Source organism: Garra rufa, chromosome 13, assembly GCF_049309525.1.
Source record: "Garra rufa chromosome 13, GarRuf1.0, whole genome shotgun sequence".
Lineage (NCBI taxonomy): Eukaryota > Metazoa > Chordata > Actinopteri > Cypriniformes > Cyprinidae > Garra > Garra rufa.
Window position 1 is genome coordinate 38,883,980 of NC_133373.1, and position 17,145 is coordinate 38,901,124.

Here is a 17,145-nt window from a genome sequence, read left to right on the forward strand (position 1 = left end):
AAAATGATTAAACACGCTTGATTTCAGCGGCGGGTTTGTACTCATCACGGAACAACACGTGCAGGAAGAGAGCATTAGATTCCCTTAGAGAGGAACTGTTGCGAGCATTAATTGCAAGTTCTTTGTTGTAAATGAGTTTCCTTTCATGCATCCAGCACACACACACACACACACACACACAGGATCCTGGCTCTGAGACATCAGGCCCCTGCCAGGCTTCGAGCCTCAATTGCCACGGCAACAGAACTTTAAGGCCAGTCTTCCAAAAGCCCCACATTGCTCCAGTGCACTAATTCAGTTCTGCTCCTGAGTGCGAATGAAGTCATGATGTTATAAAAAAAAAAAAACATGTAAGCAGGTCATTTTACTTCTGTAATGTGACGTGTTTAAATGATGAAGGGTATTCGTGTAGATTAGGCTTCAGTGAGCTGGTTTTGATTGATTGAATTGTAAAAGTGTCTCTATATGACAGTTGGATGAAAAATAAGGGATTGGTGACGTCAGCATGGAGCACATTACTACATTCTGATGGTTATGAAGGAGTTGTAGTTTGATCTCTTAGTTTCGGCACATCTGGCTACTAAAAGCATCTGTCTCTATTGATGTCTCTTTTTTGTTTGATTAAAATAATCAAGTTATACAAAATAAGCCCCTTTCTACCTCTATTGTAGCTTTAACACCAGTTCAGCATTATATTAATAGTGCTCTGACAAAGTGGCAGTGATTTTTTTCATCCTGTGATGAATGTCAGTCTGCGTGCAAGCGCTCTGTGTGATTGATTGTTGTTTAAATCAGCACTTTTCATTTTATTGATTATGCGTGCAACTGCATATGCTGTCCAGTTCATTTTTATGGTCTGTCAGACGCTGCAGGTCAGGGCTTTGTGGATTTGCAGTCCATGCAAATGTGAGTCTGACCCGCATCTAAACACCTTCACTGTCGCACAGATTGAGTCTGAGCCTTTCTCTACAAATACCCTGATCTAATCAAACTGGACCTGAACCAAATGACAGACTTTTCAAAATGAAGAAGTGTAAACGGTGCAAACTTTATCAAATTTGTGACAAATTCAAATTCTGCTGTATAGCAGCTCTACGCAAAACAATAGTGTCATTATTCAGATCAATTCAGTTCAATATTGATCCAATTCTATACAGTTCATACAAGGTGCTAAATCTTTTTAAATTTAAGACCTTAAAAACCATTGAAAATAGCAATATTCCTGAAGAAGTACCTGAAAAGTGCATGAATTATTAAAAGACAATGTATCTATGAAATAAGTATTTCATGTTTTCAATAAGCACATATCTTTTGACGCAAAATTAACGCTGCAGCCCGTCTGATGTTGAGCTCATGTAGCCCCGGCTCTTTTCAGCACTGCTTTAAACTTTACAATGCTCATCACTTTGAAATATTTATTACAATATATACTGATAAATGTAAGATTGACTTCAATGGTATGAGATGACTGGATGCTTTCAACTGATTTTCTATTGAACTTTGTACACAGCAGGTGCTTTCCAGATCAAGAGATCATCAACGTTATCTTTATTAACAAACTGCATATTTAAACTATAAACAAGTACATTTCAACAAGGCTTTAAAGCACATGCAAATTATGTACTTTTGTATTTTGCGAATTAAAGCAGTGTCCCATGATTGTAACCCTTCTGCTAAGTTAACATTTGATGTGAATGTATGTCGCGTTGTATGGTATATTGAGACGACGGCGCCAGAACTCCACGCTGTAGCACGATACTATGATATTTCTTTAAAAGCAGATTGCGGGATACTTTAATCGTCCATGATCAAAAATCTTAATATTGCACAACCCTAAGTGTATGTCTTCGTTTTATCGGTTTAGTTAGTGAAAGTGCAGTACATTCAATCTTTTTGTTGTGTTGACCTGTCTTGTTGAACAGTTGGGTTCCTTATGTAGATGTTAAACCAGAAGAAGGATCATTGGAACACTGAACTGAACGATCAGCATGCAATCCAGCAGGACACATCAGACCCCTTCACCGATTTATCCTACCGTTCCCTCAACACTTTTTGACAACCGTTTCAGTCGTTTGCATTATGCATTTGCTGTTTTTCTCCAGGAGGCCAAGCTGCGGGAGCTGCTGGGTGTGGGGACTCTGGAGGGGAAGCTGGAGAACAGGACGCTCACAGTGGTCAGTGGTGCGGACATGGTCAACATCACCTACCTGAACTTTACAGCCTTCAATGAAGAGGTGGCCAAGGTAACGTCTTGAGAAAAGAAACGCACAAAATTGATAGAAGGCTTGTGCTTACAGTCTCTAAACACACAACTATCAAACCTTCAGCGTCTTTCTTTAAAGGACACTACCTAGATAAATTGTTAATTTAGTTTGAAAGGTTGTATTTTGCCTTAGGAAACAATAATTACCATTAACCTAATTTTAAAAGGAAAGGACGTGACTTGTGGCCAAGTATGGTGACCCATACTCAGAATTTGTGCTCTGCATTTAACCCATCCAAGTGCTCACACACAGTAGTGAACACACACCGTGAACACACAAACATTGTGCACACAAACACACTGTGAACACACACATACTGTGAACACACACACACACACACACACACACACACACACACACACACATACTGTGAACACACACACACACACACACACACACACACACACACACACACACACACACACACACACATACACAGTAGTGAACACACACACACACACACACACACACACACACACACACACACACACACACACAGTAGTGAACACACACACACACACACACACACACACACACACACACACACACACACACACACAGTAGTGAACACACACATACTGTGAACACACACATTTGTTTTTGTGAATTGTGGGGACATTCCATAGACGTAATGGTTTTTATACTGTACAAACGATATTTGCTATCACCCTACACCTTCCCTACACCTAAACCTAGCCCTCACAGGAGAATGTGCATATCTTTACATTCTCAAAAAAACGTATTCTGTATGATTTATAAGCCTTTTGAAAAGTGGGGACATGGGCAATGTCCTCATAAGTCACCCTCTCCTTGTAATACCTATGTCATACCCATGTTATTACACCAATGTGTGTCCTGATATGTCACAAAAACAAAAACACACACACACACACACACACACACACACACACACACACACACACACACACACACACACACACAGTAGTGAACACACACCGTGAACACACAAACATCGTGAACACAAACACACTGTGAACACACACATACTGTGAACACACACACACACACTCACTCACACTCACACTCACACACACACACACACACACACACACACACACACACACACACACACACACACACACACACACACACACATACTGTGAACACACACACACACACACACACACACACACACACACACACACACACACACACACACACACACACACACACACCCGGAGCAGTGGGCAGCTAATGTGGCAGACCACGGGGAGCAGTTAGGGGTTCAGTGCCTTGCTCAAGGGTCTCACCTTAGTCGTGGTATTGAGGGTGGAGAGAAACAACAAGAACGTGAACATGTCCGATTGACCGACAGTAGTTTGGTACTAAAAGATATCATCTGATTCACTTTAACAGAGACACAAACACCAGTCAAAGAAAACACTGAGACTAATGTCACTGATGTGAACTGATGGGGGTTGTGATGGTATTTATGATGGTCTTTGTCCGTCCGCTCATTTATTCATATTAATTAATTTAATGAATAAATAAACTATTCTTTTTTTATTGTTTAATGTATATTATCAATGAACCCTTTCCTACATTTGGCTGCCAAATGCCTTTTGTAATGAGCCTCTTCAAATGCTAAAGTTCAACCAGACTCGATACCGGTCTGATGTGTGTTTATGTGTGTGTTTAGGAGTGGGCCGAGGAGCTTTTTAACTTGGCGTCCAACCTGCTGGCACAGAACATGTCCAGAGAATCCTGTCTGGAGAAAGTGTGAGTGTTTCCCATTTCTCTGAGCAAGAGAGAAGTTTATGATGTCATGAGCACACTTTACAAACGTGTTTCTCATTTCACAAGCACAGCAGTTTGCCAGCGGAGATTCTGTAAAACTCCAAAATAAAATATGAGGAAATATGAGGAATAAATTGATGCAGCACGTGTTAGCTGTGGTGTTATCCATGTTAGTTCACGGCTGCAGCTTCTGATGCTGAAACTTAAATGAAAATGAGCCCGACTTCACAGGCTCAGCGCTGCTGCGAGTCTAAATGACTTTTGTCCAACCTTCACATAACGTCTGATATTACTCCTGTAATGTGCGTAGACGCTTCACCTACAAGCGTGTAATCCTCCATTGACGCGTCTGTCGGACTGGAGCGTGAGCTGGTTGAGTATTAACTCCGTCTGCTCAACCGTTGCATAGCGACAGCATGACCGTGGCCGTCTGGTCACATGGTGAGGGTCCGGGACTCGATCCCATGATGCCGCTCTCCCGCATCGGATTGGAAATCAGGACGGCTGTGACTTTGGCCTGGCAAGAGTTTGGCTGCATTAATTATTTGCAAAAAGCCACTTACTGCTGAATAGTTAACGACAGTGTGTTGAACATGGACTATTTTTAGACAGGAGTCTCGTGCTTTTACATGCTTCAATACCAACGCAAAGCATTCTGGGATGGGAGAGGAGCAGAGTGGGAATGTACATACCTACACACACACACACACACACACACACACACACACACAGACCAGCACAGAAATGCACACGCTCACCAGCGTAACAAACTATAAATCAGTAGTTTAGCTGGCCTGACGCACCGCCATCTGTTACTGTATATATATTTACAGTAGTTCAATGCAGCAGTATATCATCATATTTTTTTATGAATGAGTTTTAAAAGTTGTATGTAGCCTTATTGTTTTGTGTTAAATTAATACTGATTGTAGAAAAAAATATATAATTTTAAAAATATAGGTTTAAAAAGTGTGTCTGCTTAATTAGCTTTAGTGCAGTTGAATGCTATTTATTAGTATCTTGTAGCTACAGAAAGTATATTTTTATAGAGTACTTTGTCTCTAGTCCACTAGCATTAGCTTTAAGACTAACAAACTACAGTGTAAAATAGGAGTAACCAATACCAGTTCTCTGCCTTGTGTTGGAGTGTCACCCGAGACTGGGTACTGCTACAAATGAGTGTGTGTGTGTGTGTGTGTGTGTGTGTGTGTGTGTGTGTGTGTGTGTGTGTGTGTGTGTGTGTGTGTGTGTGTGTGTCTGGTATTCATCACGTTGTGGGGACCAAATGTCCCCACAAGGATAGGAATACCAGTAGATTTTGACCTTGTGGGGACATTCCTAACCCATGAGGAAACAGGCTTATAAATCATGCACAATGAGTTTTTTTGATGAAGTAAAAGTATGCACAATCTCCTGTGAGGGCTAGGTTTAGGTGTAGGGTAGGTGTAGGGCCATAGAAAGTACGGTTTGTACAGTATAAAAACCATTACGCCTATGGAATGTCCCCATAAAACATGTAAACCCAACATGTGTGTGTGTGTGTGTGTGTGTGTGTGTGTGTGTGTGTGTGTGTGTGTGTGTGTGTGTGTGTGTGTGTGTGTGAGATGTGAAGTGAATAAATGTAGCATGTGTGAGTATGAGCCTTTATCTCCAGTACTAGCGAGTATCAGCGGTGTAGCTTCACACATGATCAGGGACAGGCCAGTTCTTTATGATGTCTGTCTGTTCAGGCCGTATATGATTCATGATTCATTCTGTTCTTCACAGGTACACAAGACTGACGTTACAGCTGACGGCCGAAGGTGGGATTCCTGTGAAAAAGTGGGTGAAAACACAGCACACATTAAACAGATTTATCTCAACATGTCTGTACAGATGCTGTCGCATTCTGTCTTCCAGTATCTTCCGTCTGTTCTCGGCCAACAGACGGCGAGTTGAAAACAGTCTGGAAGTCTGCGGCCTGCCGACAGGACGAGTAAGAAAACGTTTCGTTTTGCTAAACCTTCACTCCTTTTAGAGCAATCGTGAACCATTAGTACTTCTCTTTTATATTGAATATCCTGATTAGGAGGTAAAAGCACCTAGTTTTAATTGTGATGATACAGTAGATTTACTTCTTTAATGATTGTAAAATGCTTAAGGTGCTAGCAGAAACTTAAACAACAAATATCACTCGTTTTTTGAAGACTTTAGTGGATAGAAAGGTGCTTCGTTCTGCTGCAGTATCCATCCTAGATGTATTCTGTTGGGTAATTGATCTGAGACAGCTGGCAGACACTCACACACATACAAACACATGAATGTATGCTGTTGTCTCAACAACTCTTGTGTTCGCGCTGCTTTGTGAAAGTTTAGTAGGTCTGTTCATTGGAGCACTGCTTTAACCAGCAGTGATGTGGAATCCATTTGGTTTGTATTCCTGCGGTGCTGCGAGCAACTCCTCAATGAAAAACATTGGTCCACAATCCAGCGTCTGTGACTATGCCTAATTCAAACAGTATTTCACACTTGTTTGTCTTTTCCCGCAGAATGATTCCATTCCTCAGGATACATTTACACCTGACGTATACCGGCAGCTCCTCAACAACATTTGTCCACGGAATGACATTGATACGATTTTCTCAGAAATGTACGTTTCTTCTGCATTCTGGTGGAAAAAAATCCAACCTCACCCTGTACGGATTGATCTAATTCAACTCATCACTTGTACATGTAGAGCCGCGGTCACACTAGACTTTTAGTTTAATTGACTTCCATTTATTTGTACGCAAATGCATCAGACCAGAAATGCAAGCTCGTGCAAAAAGATTTCGCTGTGTTCCAAAGTTCAAGCTTGGTGAACTCTGACCTGCAGATTCGCTTCACGTGACACCGTGAGACCAACAGCAGATCACAGCATGACCTCTTAGCTGATTGAAAAGAACATAAATTTTAAACTGCAGCGCTGCGGGAAAGTGTTGTAGATTGTATGTTTTTACATTTTAGATTATTATTATTATTTGTCATGTGCTGAATTTAACTTTTTAAAAAGACTGCATATCATGACCGTTGCAGCATCCATGGAATTTCGCATGTTCAAAGTCTAGTGTGACCGGGGCTTAAGTCGTTTCAGAAGTGGAGCAATATACATGTTATATATATGAATCGTTCACAATAAGACCTGTCTGTCTGTGTCAATACATGAAATATAAACGTCCATTTAGATGTCATGTTCATGCAAACTAAACTCGTATGTGGTCATGAAGGGACTTTTACAGCTGCAGGTTTCTATCATGTATAAAGTAATTTTTTTCTGTGTGTGTGTGTTTGTCTGTACTGATGAGCAGCGGCGCTAAGATCCGGCCGTACCTCACCGTAGAGCAGATGACGGATTTCCTGAACAACAAACAGAGAGACCCTCGTCTGAATGAGATCCTGTACCCGCCCCTCAAAGCCGAACAAGTGCAGGGTTTGGTGGACAAATATGAGCCTGACACCATGCTTTCAGGAAGAGGTTGGAATATTCTCCTGTCACTCAAACTGACTCTGTCCACTTTCTGATTTTTTGATACCTGAGAATTAAAGCTGTGATGATTTAAAATGCTCATATGAACTGATTTGCTGTTCAGTGAGTAAGAGTTTTATGTTGTGTGATGGTCAAAACCCTCTCTTCAGTCCATCCTGAATATTTATGGCTTAAACTGCAGAAACAACATCGCAGCCATGAGCTCATTATCATAAGACCCGCCCACAGCTATTCAGTGTGAACTACACCAATCATAACAGGGCTCGTTTACATATCAAAGTGGCAAAGAGTCAGTTTTAGTGTAAAAAGAAGATCACTAAATCAAAAACCTTTTGAACTGGTGAATGTAGATGTTTTGATAAGAGCCATACTGTAGCAGCTCTGTAGTAGAGGAGGGTGAATCTAACTCACTGCAACGAACCATCCAAAAACCCGTTCATTTAAAAGATGCTGAAGTGTTGTCTTCCGTGGAGATGCCGGCTGTCCTCACGAACCTCGTCTCCATTTTTGAGCAGACTGCATTAATGAAGTCTTTCTCCGTGGTGTTCCCTCACGAGGCTGGAAAGGTGAGCGCTCCGCTGAGATGAAAGTCACCCTTTGCTGCTTCATTAGAGGGAACCCGTTCAGATGTCAGAGGAAGAACTGTGTTAATTAGGCTGTGGGAGTCTACAGAGGGCATGGTGGGATTAATTAGCGTAAAGTGGCCAGAGGGACGGCGGGGACTCCACCTGAGAGCCGTGGAGCCCAGTGAAAATGGACTGGAATGAGAAGCGGCTGGTTGACATTCCAGCAGTCTGAGCTGTCGCTTCTGCTGAACTCATCTGATGATTTCATCTTAAGGAGGAAATGCTCATGTTTAAGTAGATTAGAGGTGCTCATTCCTGTTCCTGTAGATCTACTTTACCTGTGCTGTACTTGAAGACCTTCAGTAACTGGTTCTGGAGTTGGCGCTAGATTTTGTGGGAAGGTAGATCGCCAGAAGCAAGACTGAGCAGCGCTGATGTATTTAAAGAAGACAACCATCTGGTCTGAAGATCTGTCCAGCACAGACCAAAGTTTGCAAATGTACACAGGATCGTTGATATGGTTGTTTTGTGTTGCAGGGCAGATCTCGGTGGAGGGCTTCGCCAGATATCTGAGCGGAGAAGAGAACAGTATCATCCCTCCAGAGAAGCTGGACCAGAGTGAAGACATGACGCTGCCGCTCTCGCATTACTTCATCAACTCCTCGCACAACACCTACCTCACAGGTCAGCCAATCAGACACAGGTTTTTAAATGCTGTTTCTGTCCGGTGATATGTTACTATGTGAGTTGCTTTGAGGGCATAGAGGCAGATGTTTAGCCGATGAACATGAACTAAAGTTTGTGGGATGCTTGTCCAAATGTCAAAATAATCCTCAGTGATGATCGTTTGTGGCCAGTACAGATGATCTAGTGTCAGTGTGCTTTCAGATGCTAATGCACTTAGAATTAGCCATTTGGATGAAGATGGAGTGACAAAAACCTCCCTGTATTTTATTGCACTTACGTAGTTGTGGAATTATGATGTTAATGTCAGTATCATTTGAACTAATGGCTGTACTTCACTTAGACTCAGCACTTCTAATCAATATACTCAATTTTACAATAAAACTCAAGATGTCCCACTAATGCATTTTTAGATTCATTTAGTTGAAGTCCTGCCAGTTATCTCATTCAGAAAGGAAGCACTAATCACTCAGAAAACCAAAATGAATGTGATTTCTGTAACATAACCTTCTCGACTGATTCTCCACTTTCATTAAAGGTTTTGTATTGCAGTTCCTCTCAGCTGAAGTTCATTTTTATTGTAGGAGAAATGGTATAAAAACTTTTACAATCTACATACAGCATTAGGGTTAGGGTTAGACTGACAAGGAAGAGAAACACTATATTGAGATGAAACATGGACAGGTTGTGCAACAACCTCCTCCTGCAATTTAATCAGCAACACTACACAAAGAAAGTACATTATATACAAGCGAGAGGTTTGTTGCTGAGTCTCCATCTGATGTCCATCGCGTGTCTGTGCTCTGTTATTTTCCGCAGCGGGTCAGCTGGCAGGAAACTCGTCTGTGGAGATGTACCGGCAGGTTCTGCTGTCCGGCTGTCGCTGTATAGAGCTGGACTGCTGGAAGGGCCGCACCACCGACGAGGAGCCCATCATCACACACGGCTTCACCATGACCTCAGAGATCTCCTTCAAGGTAAATTGATAGCGCACCACAGAAAATGCATTTATCTCCTTTGTTAGGTGTGGATTCTGCAGTCTGAGGGATTTGAGCAGGATGTGATGGTTTTGACAGGCATGTGGAGAAACGGAGAACCAGCGGTGAGATTTAATAGAACATTCAGATGGGATGAACTTTAGGCAGAACATAAAGGATTATAGGGAAATGGTTTGGAGGAGGTAGTCTGGCGTAGCTGACAGCTGAAGATCTGGGCCCGTATTCACAAAACATTTTATCTTAGCACTAAGAGTTCTCCTAAATAGCAGTAAAAGTTTTTAGCTAAGAGTTTTCTCTTAAAACCTATTAACAAAGCTGCTGAGACAAACTTTTACAAAGCAGTAGAGAGAAGTCTTAAGCTAAGAGTAAGAGCGGGGTTGACCTCGTTACTATGGATGATGTCAGCATGCTCACTAACCATGCTTACAGTGATTGGCTGATAGGGGAGGGGTCTCTGTCAGACATTTGTTCATAGAAATATTGTTGTAAATGTTGCCATATTCAAATAAAGAATTCAAAACACAGGGCAAGTGTCACTTACTGAACAAGTGTTCAAATGATTGAGTCTTTTATAGGCCTAATAAACAATTAGCTGATATGCATGTAAATGTAACCCCTCACACTCAGGTCCTACCGCACCCTCTTCGAGCGGGTGTCGAACCCGGGTCTCCGGCACGGGAGGTGGACGCACTAACAAGGAGGCTAAAGGCTGCAACCTCTAGGGTCTATCGCTAGTGCGTCTCTTGAGATCGGGGAGTGAGGTTTACCTGCACAGACTTTTAAAGAGCTTTTTATGCTTTTAATGACACAGAATAGCGGAGAAATGACACAAAATCATTGGGTGAAGAGAAGGGGGCTGGAGCAGCAAAACATTTCGAAACGGGAATCAAACTCAGGGCGCTTTGAGCGGATTTACGCTATATATTGACGCACTAACCGCTAGGCTATCGGTGCCGACGTAAAAGGCTTTTTTTACATTCATGAGAGAATAATCATGGCTGATAGTGAGCTACGCAAACGTAAAACAAAACCAAACTGGACGCAAGAACAGCTGTTACTTCTTGGCCAACGTAGGATATAATCAGATTAAAATTTGGAGCTGGGATAACCTCCAAGACTAAAAAAAAGTTGTGTGGGAATCTGTGTACATATACATGCAGAGTGTTTCTAAAAAGTTTAAGTTCCGAGGCAGATCGCCACCAACAGCAATATTAGGAAGGTAAGGATTTGATCTTGTGATTTAAGCCTGATTTAGGCTGAATATACTCGACGCGTTCTTCTGCACCGCAAGCCTGTGCTGCCTTCGTGCGCACATCACCAAATTCTGGGCCCCGTTCCTAAAAGATCTTAAGGATAAAAGTAGCCTATCTCATAACTTAGCGATTTAGGAGAAAATCTTTGGTTCTAATCCGCCGTCACATAACTTTTTCATCCCTTAATAAAATTAAATATGTTCATCAGTGATCCTATATCAGAGACACATTTGTTTGTATTTTGTTTTGATTTTTAATGATAATGAGTCATAAGCGAGGGATTGAAGCGCTCGCGTGTGAACACTGAGCACGAGCCGCATTGAGAAAGTTCCCTCGTTAATTAACATCACAACGAACATTAAGCATGATTTCAGAAAAAAAAATACAGATTTGAGCGTCAGCACCTTATTTTACAGAAAGGAATGTTTCATCAGCATTAGGTACGTCCGTGCTGCGAGATGTTCAAGAGAGTGGTGGGACAATATCGAGCTTTGCAAAAAGTGTCCCACCCATGAATTACGCCTATGCAAATAAGTAATCTGAAACACTAACAAAAGCAATAATGAGAAATATTTTTATTACAGCAGTCTTCGACAGTAAAACCAACACAACAGTGTTGAAATATACAGTTTCACAAACTTTTTTGCAGAAGTTTTCGTCCTCTCCAATACTGGTCACGATGAGTTTTTTGCCATCTGACTATTTCTGTGGTCACGCATTGATGGATTATAGAGATGTTCGTACAGGCGTACCTGTTCAGCTAAAACAGCTTTAAAAAAATTGTGAGCAATGGGGTGACACGTGAACAGTTCACTCGAGAAGCCTAGCACACCGCCGCAGCAAATGGGTGATTTCACAAACCCAAGCGAACTTGCGGACGTATAAATCAGTTATTACGTTGCACAGATTTAGGAGCTAGTTTTAGCACTAAACGTTTTGTGAAATACTCTTAGAGCAAAAACTTATGATTCCTAAATTTAGGACTGACACGCCCATTATTTTTAAGATTTTCTCCTAGATCAGCAAGTTATGAGCTACTTTTAGCCTTAAGATGTTTTGTGAATACGGGCCCGGGCGTTCTGAGTCTGAGGCTGAGACTATGGAGGAGGCAGAGATAATACATTCAATTGAGACGTTAAAAACATATTTTAATGGATTAGAATAGGTTGTTAAAGTTATCAGTTGTGCTGGTACAATTTAGGTACACAATCGGAATTCTGTTAGTGAAGAATAGTCATTCAGTGTACCAAAAAACATTTTTCTATTGGATGAGGAGACAGTCTTGATGTCAGACTTTTGTCTCGATGCGTGTAGGAATGCGCAACACGACGTAGAAGTAAATGCAAAGTCTTTAATAAATCCTCAGGCAGGGTAACAAACAGACAAGGAGACTGAAACGCACACAGTAGGTAACGTTGTAGCCGGACAAAGAAACTGAGAAATCAAACAAACTTATAAAGGGGTAATAATTACGAAGACAGGTGATGGCAATGATGCTAATGGGCAGGAAAAACCAAATATGGGCATAGGGAGAAACCAAACAGACAGTCCAACGGGGAGAGACAATGGGAAAAACCAAAACATACATTTCAAAAACCTGACACATTTCCATGCATGTAAACTAATGGGTGGCTTTGCAGGAGGTGATTGAGGCCATCGCAGAGAGCTCCTTCAAGACGTCTCCGTTGCCTGTCATCCTGTCCTTCGAGAACCATGTAGACTCGTAAGTGTCAAAGAATAACATAAATGATTGTTACAGTTAATATTTACTCTCTGTGTGTGTCTGTGTCTGTGGTGATGTTCCTTTAACATTCTGCTCAAGGTTTTGTTAACCTCTAACAATAAATATTAAACTTAATGCTTAATGTAAGACTTCACTTGCCTTTTACTGTACATAATTTCATTCTTTGGTGTTCATCTGTTTTTAACTGATAGAATGTTTCATTCAAAATGTAACAGCAGCACTTGCGTCCTGCATTTGTTCAAGCGATGTTCAATTCCTGTGTGTCTTACATTATAACTGTCTCAGTCCTAAACAGCAGGCAAAGATGGCAGAGTATTGCCGATCAATATTTGGAGACGCATTGCTCACAGACCCACTGGAGAAATACCCCGTAAGTGAAGAACAGATAACAGCACAAACACACATACAATATATAACACACACACACACACACACACACACACACACACAATATATAACACACATACACAGCAACTCTACAGTCTGATCAGTCACAGTCCTTCTGTCATGTTAATGCTGACCCATCCAGCACTTGAAGTGTTGTTTCCTCAAGTCTTTCTTCTCCATGAGAAGCATGTGAGCTGGAGTCATATGAAGTGCCAGTTTGTAACTTCTTTATGGGAAATAAGTGAAAGAGGTTTAACGTCCGGATCTGTGCCGGGCTTTATGTGCTCATGTAAACACATAAGTGGCGGTTTTACAGGTTTTTGAAGAGTGCATATAAACACAAATAGCACTTTGGTGTCGTGAAAAGCTTTCTCGCAGTAGCGCTCTCTGGTGTGCAGGCAAACAGAGACTTGAGAGATAAAAAAAAAAAAGATAAATATAATGAATCACCAATCACATGACCAGGAAAAATTTCCTATGAATCTGTTTTTTTTTTCAATCTCTGTTTTAATGTGTTAATTTATTTAATCAAAATTTAAAATGAAGTTATGACAATTTCTGTACAACAGAACAGTGTGCATGAGTGCTGCTAAATTACTGCATTATTAAAAATAGTACTCTATTGCTGTCACAATTTACAGAACAGAACCTTTATATTGGTGGGTTGTAGTAAAGAGCTTTGAGTTCAAATTTAATTTATGTAGCACAATAAAAACAACAGTAGTTGACCATTGGGACCATTAGGATGTAAATTCAGGCTCTGTGGAGATTAATTTGAGGGATAAAGGGAGACTATTCGACAATTTAGGACCAACAATAGAAAAAGCTCAGTTACCCCTCAATTTAAGTCTAGATCTCGGAACCATTAGCAGTCTTTCTTGAGATGACCTTAATGACCTGGCAGAGTTATTTCATTTCAAAAGATCAAAAAGATAGTTTGGAGCCAATCTGTTCAGGGTTTTAGAAACAAAAACAAACTATCTGAATATGACCAATATTGGATTGACTCATTCCAATATAAAATACAATATAGAATTACATGATTAATGAATTACATGATACCCCGTGTTTAGAAAGAATAGTACCCAAAGGAAGTATCACAGAAAAATATCAGACAAAATAGGCTATCATTAAAAACATTTCATAAAGCTGACTCAGTACTGTGATATTTTCTAAACCAAGATTGGAATTCTTCAAAAACACTATTTAACTTCAAAAAACTTGGATGGTTGAGTTAAGATTTGTTTTTGTTTTGTTTTTTAAGCAAGGGTTTAACAGTTGCATGTTTTAGGTATTTAGGAAAAACACCTGTGAGAAGGGACTTATTTATTATAGCTAAAATGCCCAACAACATCAAAGACCTGCAGCAAAAACGTGTCAGAATAATGTCATGCAGACGTGTGGCAGGTTTAAGCTGCTTAATAATATCTTGAAGCGAATTAAACTGACTGACACACACAACATGCAGACTTCACATTCACACAGCAGTCGTTTGTTTAATAATGTTTAATATTCACAGACATTCATCCACACTGGCATTTGAATTTAAAAGCTCTACCTTTGATTTATTGATCCAAATATTGCTAAATTCCATGTTATACAGTAAATTCCATTTTTAGAACTTCATTCCATCTGCATCTTCTGCACCACATGGCACACAACGAAGCACACAAATCCCACAGAATAATGTTAGCGTTTGTGTTGATTCTGAAATCAGGAATGTTTTGTGGAAACAGAAGCTTGAATATTCTGCTAAACATTACAGAAACAGTTTGGGCATGAGGGGCCAGTGATGATTGTTTCTCTGCTTTTCCTTTTAAAAATGACAACATCAACTCATACATGTCAGTCGGTGTCTAGTTAGTGGCACATTTTGAGGGCTTTTCTGGGTCTTTCTCGTGTGTGCAGTTGGAGGCCGGTGTTCCTCTGCCCAGCCCTGTGGACCTGATGGGCAAAATCCTCATCAAGAACAAGAAGAATTCCCACAAAGCAGACGGCAGCACCAAGAAGAAGCTCTCAGAGCAAACGTCCAACACCTGCAGCGACACGTCCAGCATGTGTGAGCCCTCGTCTCCCAGCGCAGGTGGGCAGAAAAAAACACCTCGTTCTGCAGTCAGCAGACATTAAATTGTGGCACATTGTAAGCGTTTAGTGTTTGTTTTTTAGTAATGTCAGTGTGACCAGAAGCACTGATGCTTTTGACCTGCTGTGCATTAACAGTCTCAAGTGTGTTTCTCCTTTAAGATGCTTCTCATATGAGATCCTTCACATTTAGGCTTAGACATCATCCTTATCATCAGCTGATAAAACTGCTACATTACCACCTTTTAAAGCTGTAGGATTCCCATCAGCTGATTTGTTTGTAAACTGAAGTCAAGTTTCTGCTGCTGAGGGGCAGGACGCCGTACGGCGGTGGATGTGTTCGGTCTTTTGCTGCCCCCTGCTGACCAACCAATAGAGTTATCATGGACTCTGTGTTTTTCCCAGTCTCTGTTGTTCAGGTCAGACACTAACCAGTCTTGAGTTACACTGTGAATAAAAAAAAACATACGTGTGTTTCGTCACAGGGTCAACACATCAGGAGACGCCTGACAGCGTTCATGTGGACGGGAACGAGAAAGGCGAAAGAAGATTGCAGGGAATGAAGTCCATTGATAAAACGTCAGGGTCGCTATCAAATAACGTGTGTCTGGCCGATGACAAAGGTTAGTGGTTGAACGTGAAGCGAGTAAAATGAGCCGCTCTCCTGTTTAGTGACGTCAGTCTGTGTCGTTTGTGGGTTAGGAGAAGCGGATGCAGACAGTGATGCGGATGAAGATAATGATGAAAGTAAGAAGTCCATGGAAGAGGTGAGTGAAGACTGGAGTGACGTTTACAAGCCGTGTGTCATCTAATTGTGTTTCTGGGTAAAGTTGAGTTAAAGTTGTTCTTCCCGCAGGAGCCACTTGACGTACTGTGTGAGATACAAAACTATTTGTAGTTGCCAATTTACGCCCCCTAATGTTGTTCAAACTTGTATGACATTATTCTGTGGAACAACAAACCGAATGCTGGATCCCACTTTCTTCTAAATATCTTTCACAGAACGAATGAAGTCATTAAGGTTTGGTTTTCCTAGGAATTAAACACACATTTGTCATGTGATGGGTGCGTCAAGTCAGGTCACCATTATTTATAATGCTTTTGTGTCTGTGTCTGTGTCTGTGTGTGTGTGTGTGTGTGTGGGAGTTTATGAAGACACAAATGTGTATAATGACATGGGTATTACAACATGAACATGATTTATAAGGACACATTTTTTGAGAGACAGTGTGTGTGTGTGTGCGTGCGTGTGCGTGTGTGTGTGTGTGCGTGTGTGTGTGTGTGTGTGTGTGTGCGTGTGTGCGTGCGTGCGTGTGTGTGTGTGTGTGTGTGTGTGTGAGTACAGTGCCATCTGGTGGTGTTTCAGTGCAGCACAGCATCAGATCTCGGTAAATCTTCTCTGTTGACAGTAGATTGAGAGATTTAACAACACTCATCTCACCATTTGGTTCTATACGAGACACTGAATTCACTCTTAATCTGAGAGTGTCTGTCGAGGCTAAAGGAGCTGTTTCAGCAGTTCCTGTGGCAGGTTGAGTTTCCTCAGCTGGCGGAGGAAGTACAGCCTCTGCTGGGCCTTTTTCACAATGCAGTCTATGTCAACATCCCATTTCAGGTCCTGGGAGATGGTATTGCCAAGGAACCTGAATGACTCCACTGTGTTTACGGTGCTGTTCATGATGGTGAGTGGGGGGAGAGCAGGGGGGTTTCTCCTAAAGTCAATGATCATCTCCACAGTATTGAGCGTGTTGAGCTCCAGGTTGTTATGACTGCACCAGACAGCCAGCTCTTTAACCTCCTGTCTGTAAGCAGACTCATCACCATCTTGAATGAGGCCGATGAGTGTGGTGTCGTCTGCGAACTTCAGGAGCTTGACAGAGGGGTCTTTAGAGGTACAGTCATTC

The 17,145-nt window shown here is 41.4% G+C and overlaps 1 protein-coding gene across 1 annotated transcript in view; it reads left to right on the forward strand.

Moving 5' to 3' along the window:
- The window catches only part of plcb1l (phospholipase C beta 1-like), a 56,521-nt gene that overhangs the window by 17,594 nt on the left and 21,782 nt on the right, over window positions 1-17,145 (forward strand). Inside the window, 13 exon segments of the mRNA XM_073816641.1 lie at window positions 2,103-2,243; window positions 3,925-4,004; window positions 5,790-5,843; window positions 5,922-5,997; window positions 6,551-6,651; window positions 7,349-7,515; window positions 8,631-8,777; window positions 9,597-9,754; window positions 12,669-12,751; window positions 13,058-13,142; window positions 15,068-15,242; window positions 15,727-15,864; window positions 15,944-16,008. Of these exon segments, the coding sequence (XP_073672742.1) occupies window positions 2,190-2,243; window positions 3,925-4,004; window positions 5,790-5,843; window positions 5,922-5,997; window positions 6,551-6,651; window positions 7,349-7,515; window positions 8,631-8,777; window positions 9,597-9,754; window positions 12,669-12,751; window positions 13,058-13,142; window positions 15,068-15,242; window positions 15,727-15,864; window positions 15,944-16,008 (1,383 nt within the window). The 5' untranslated portion in view covers window positions 2,103-2,189.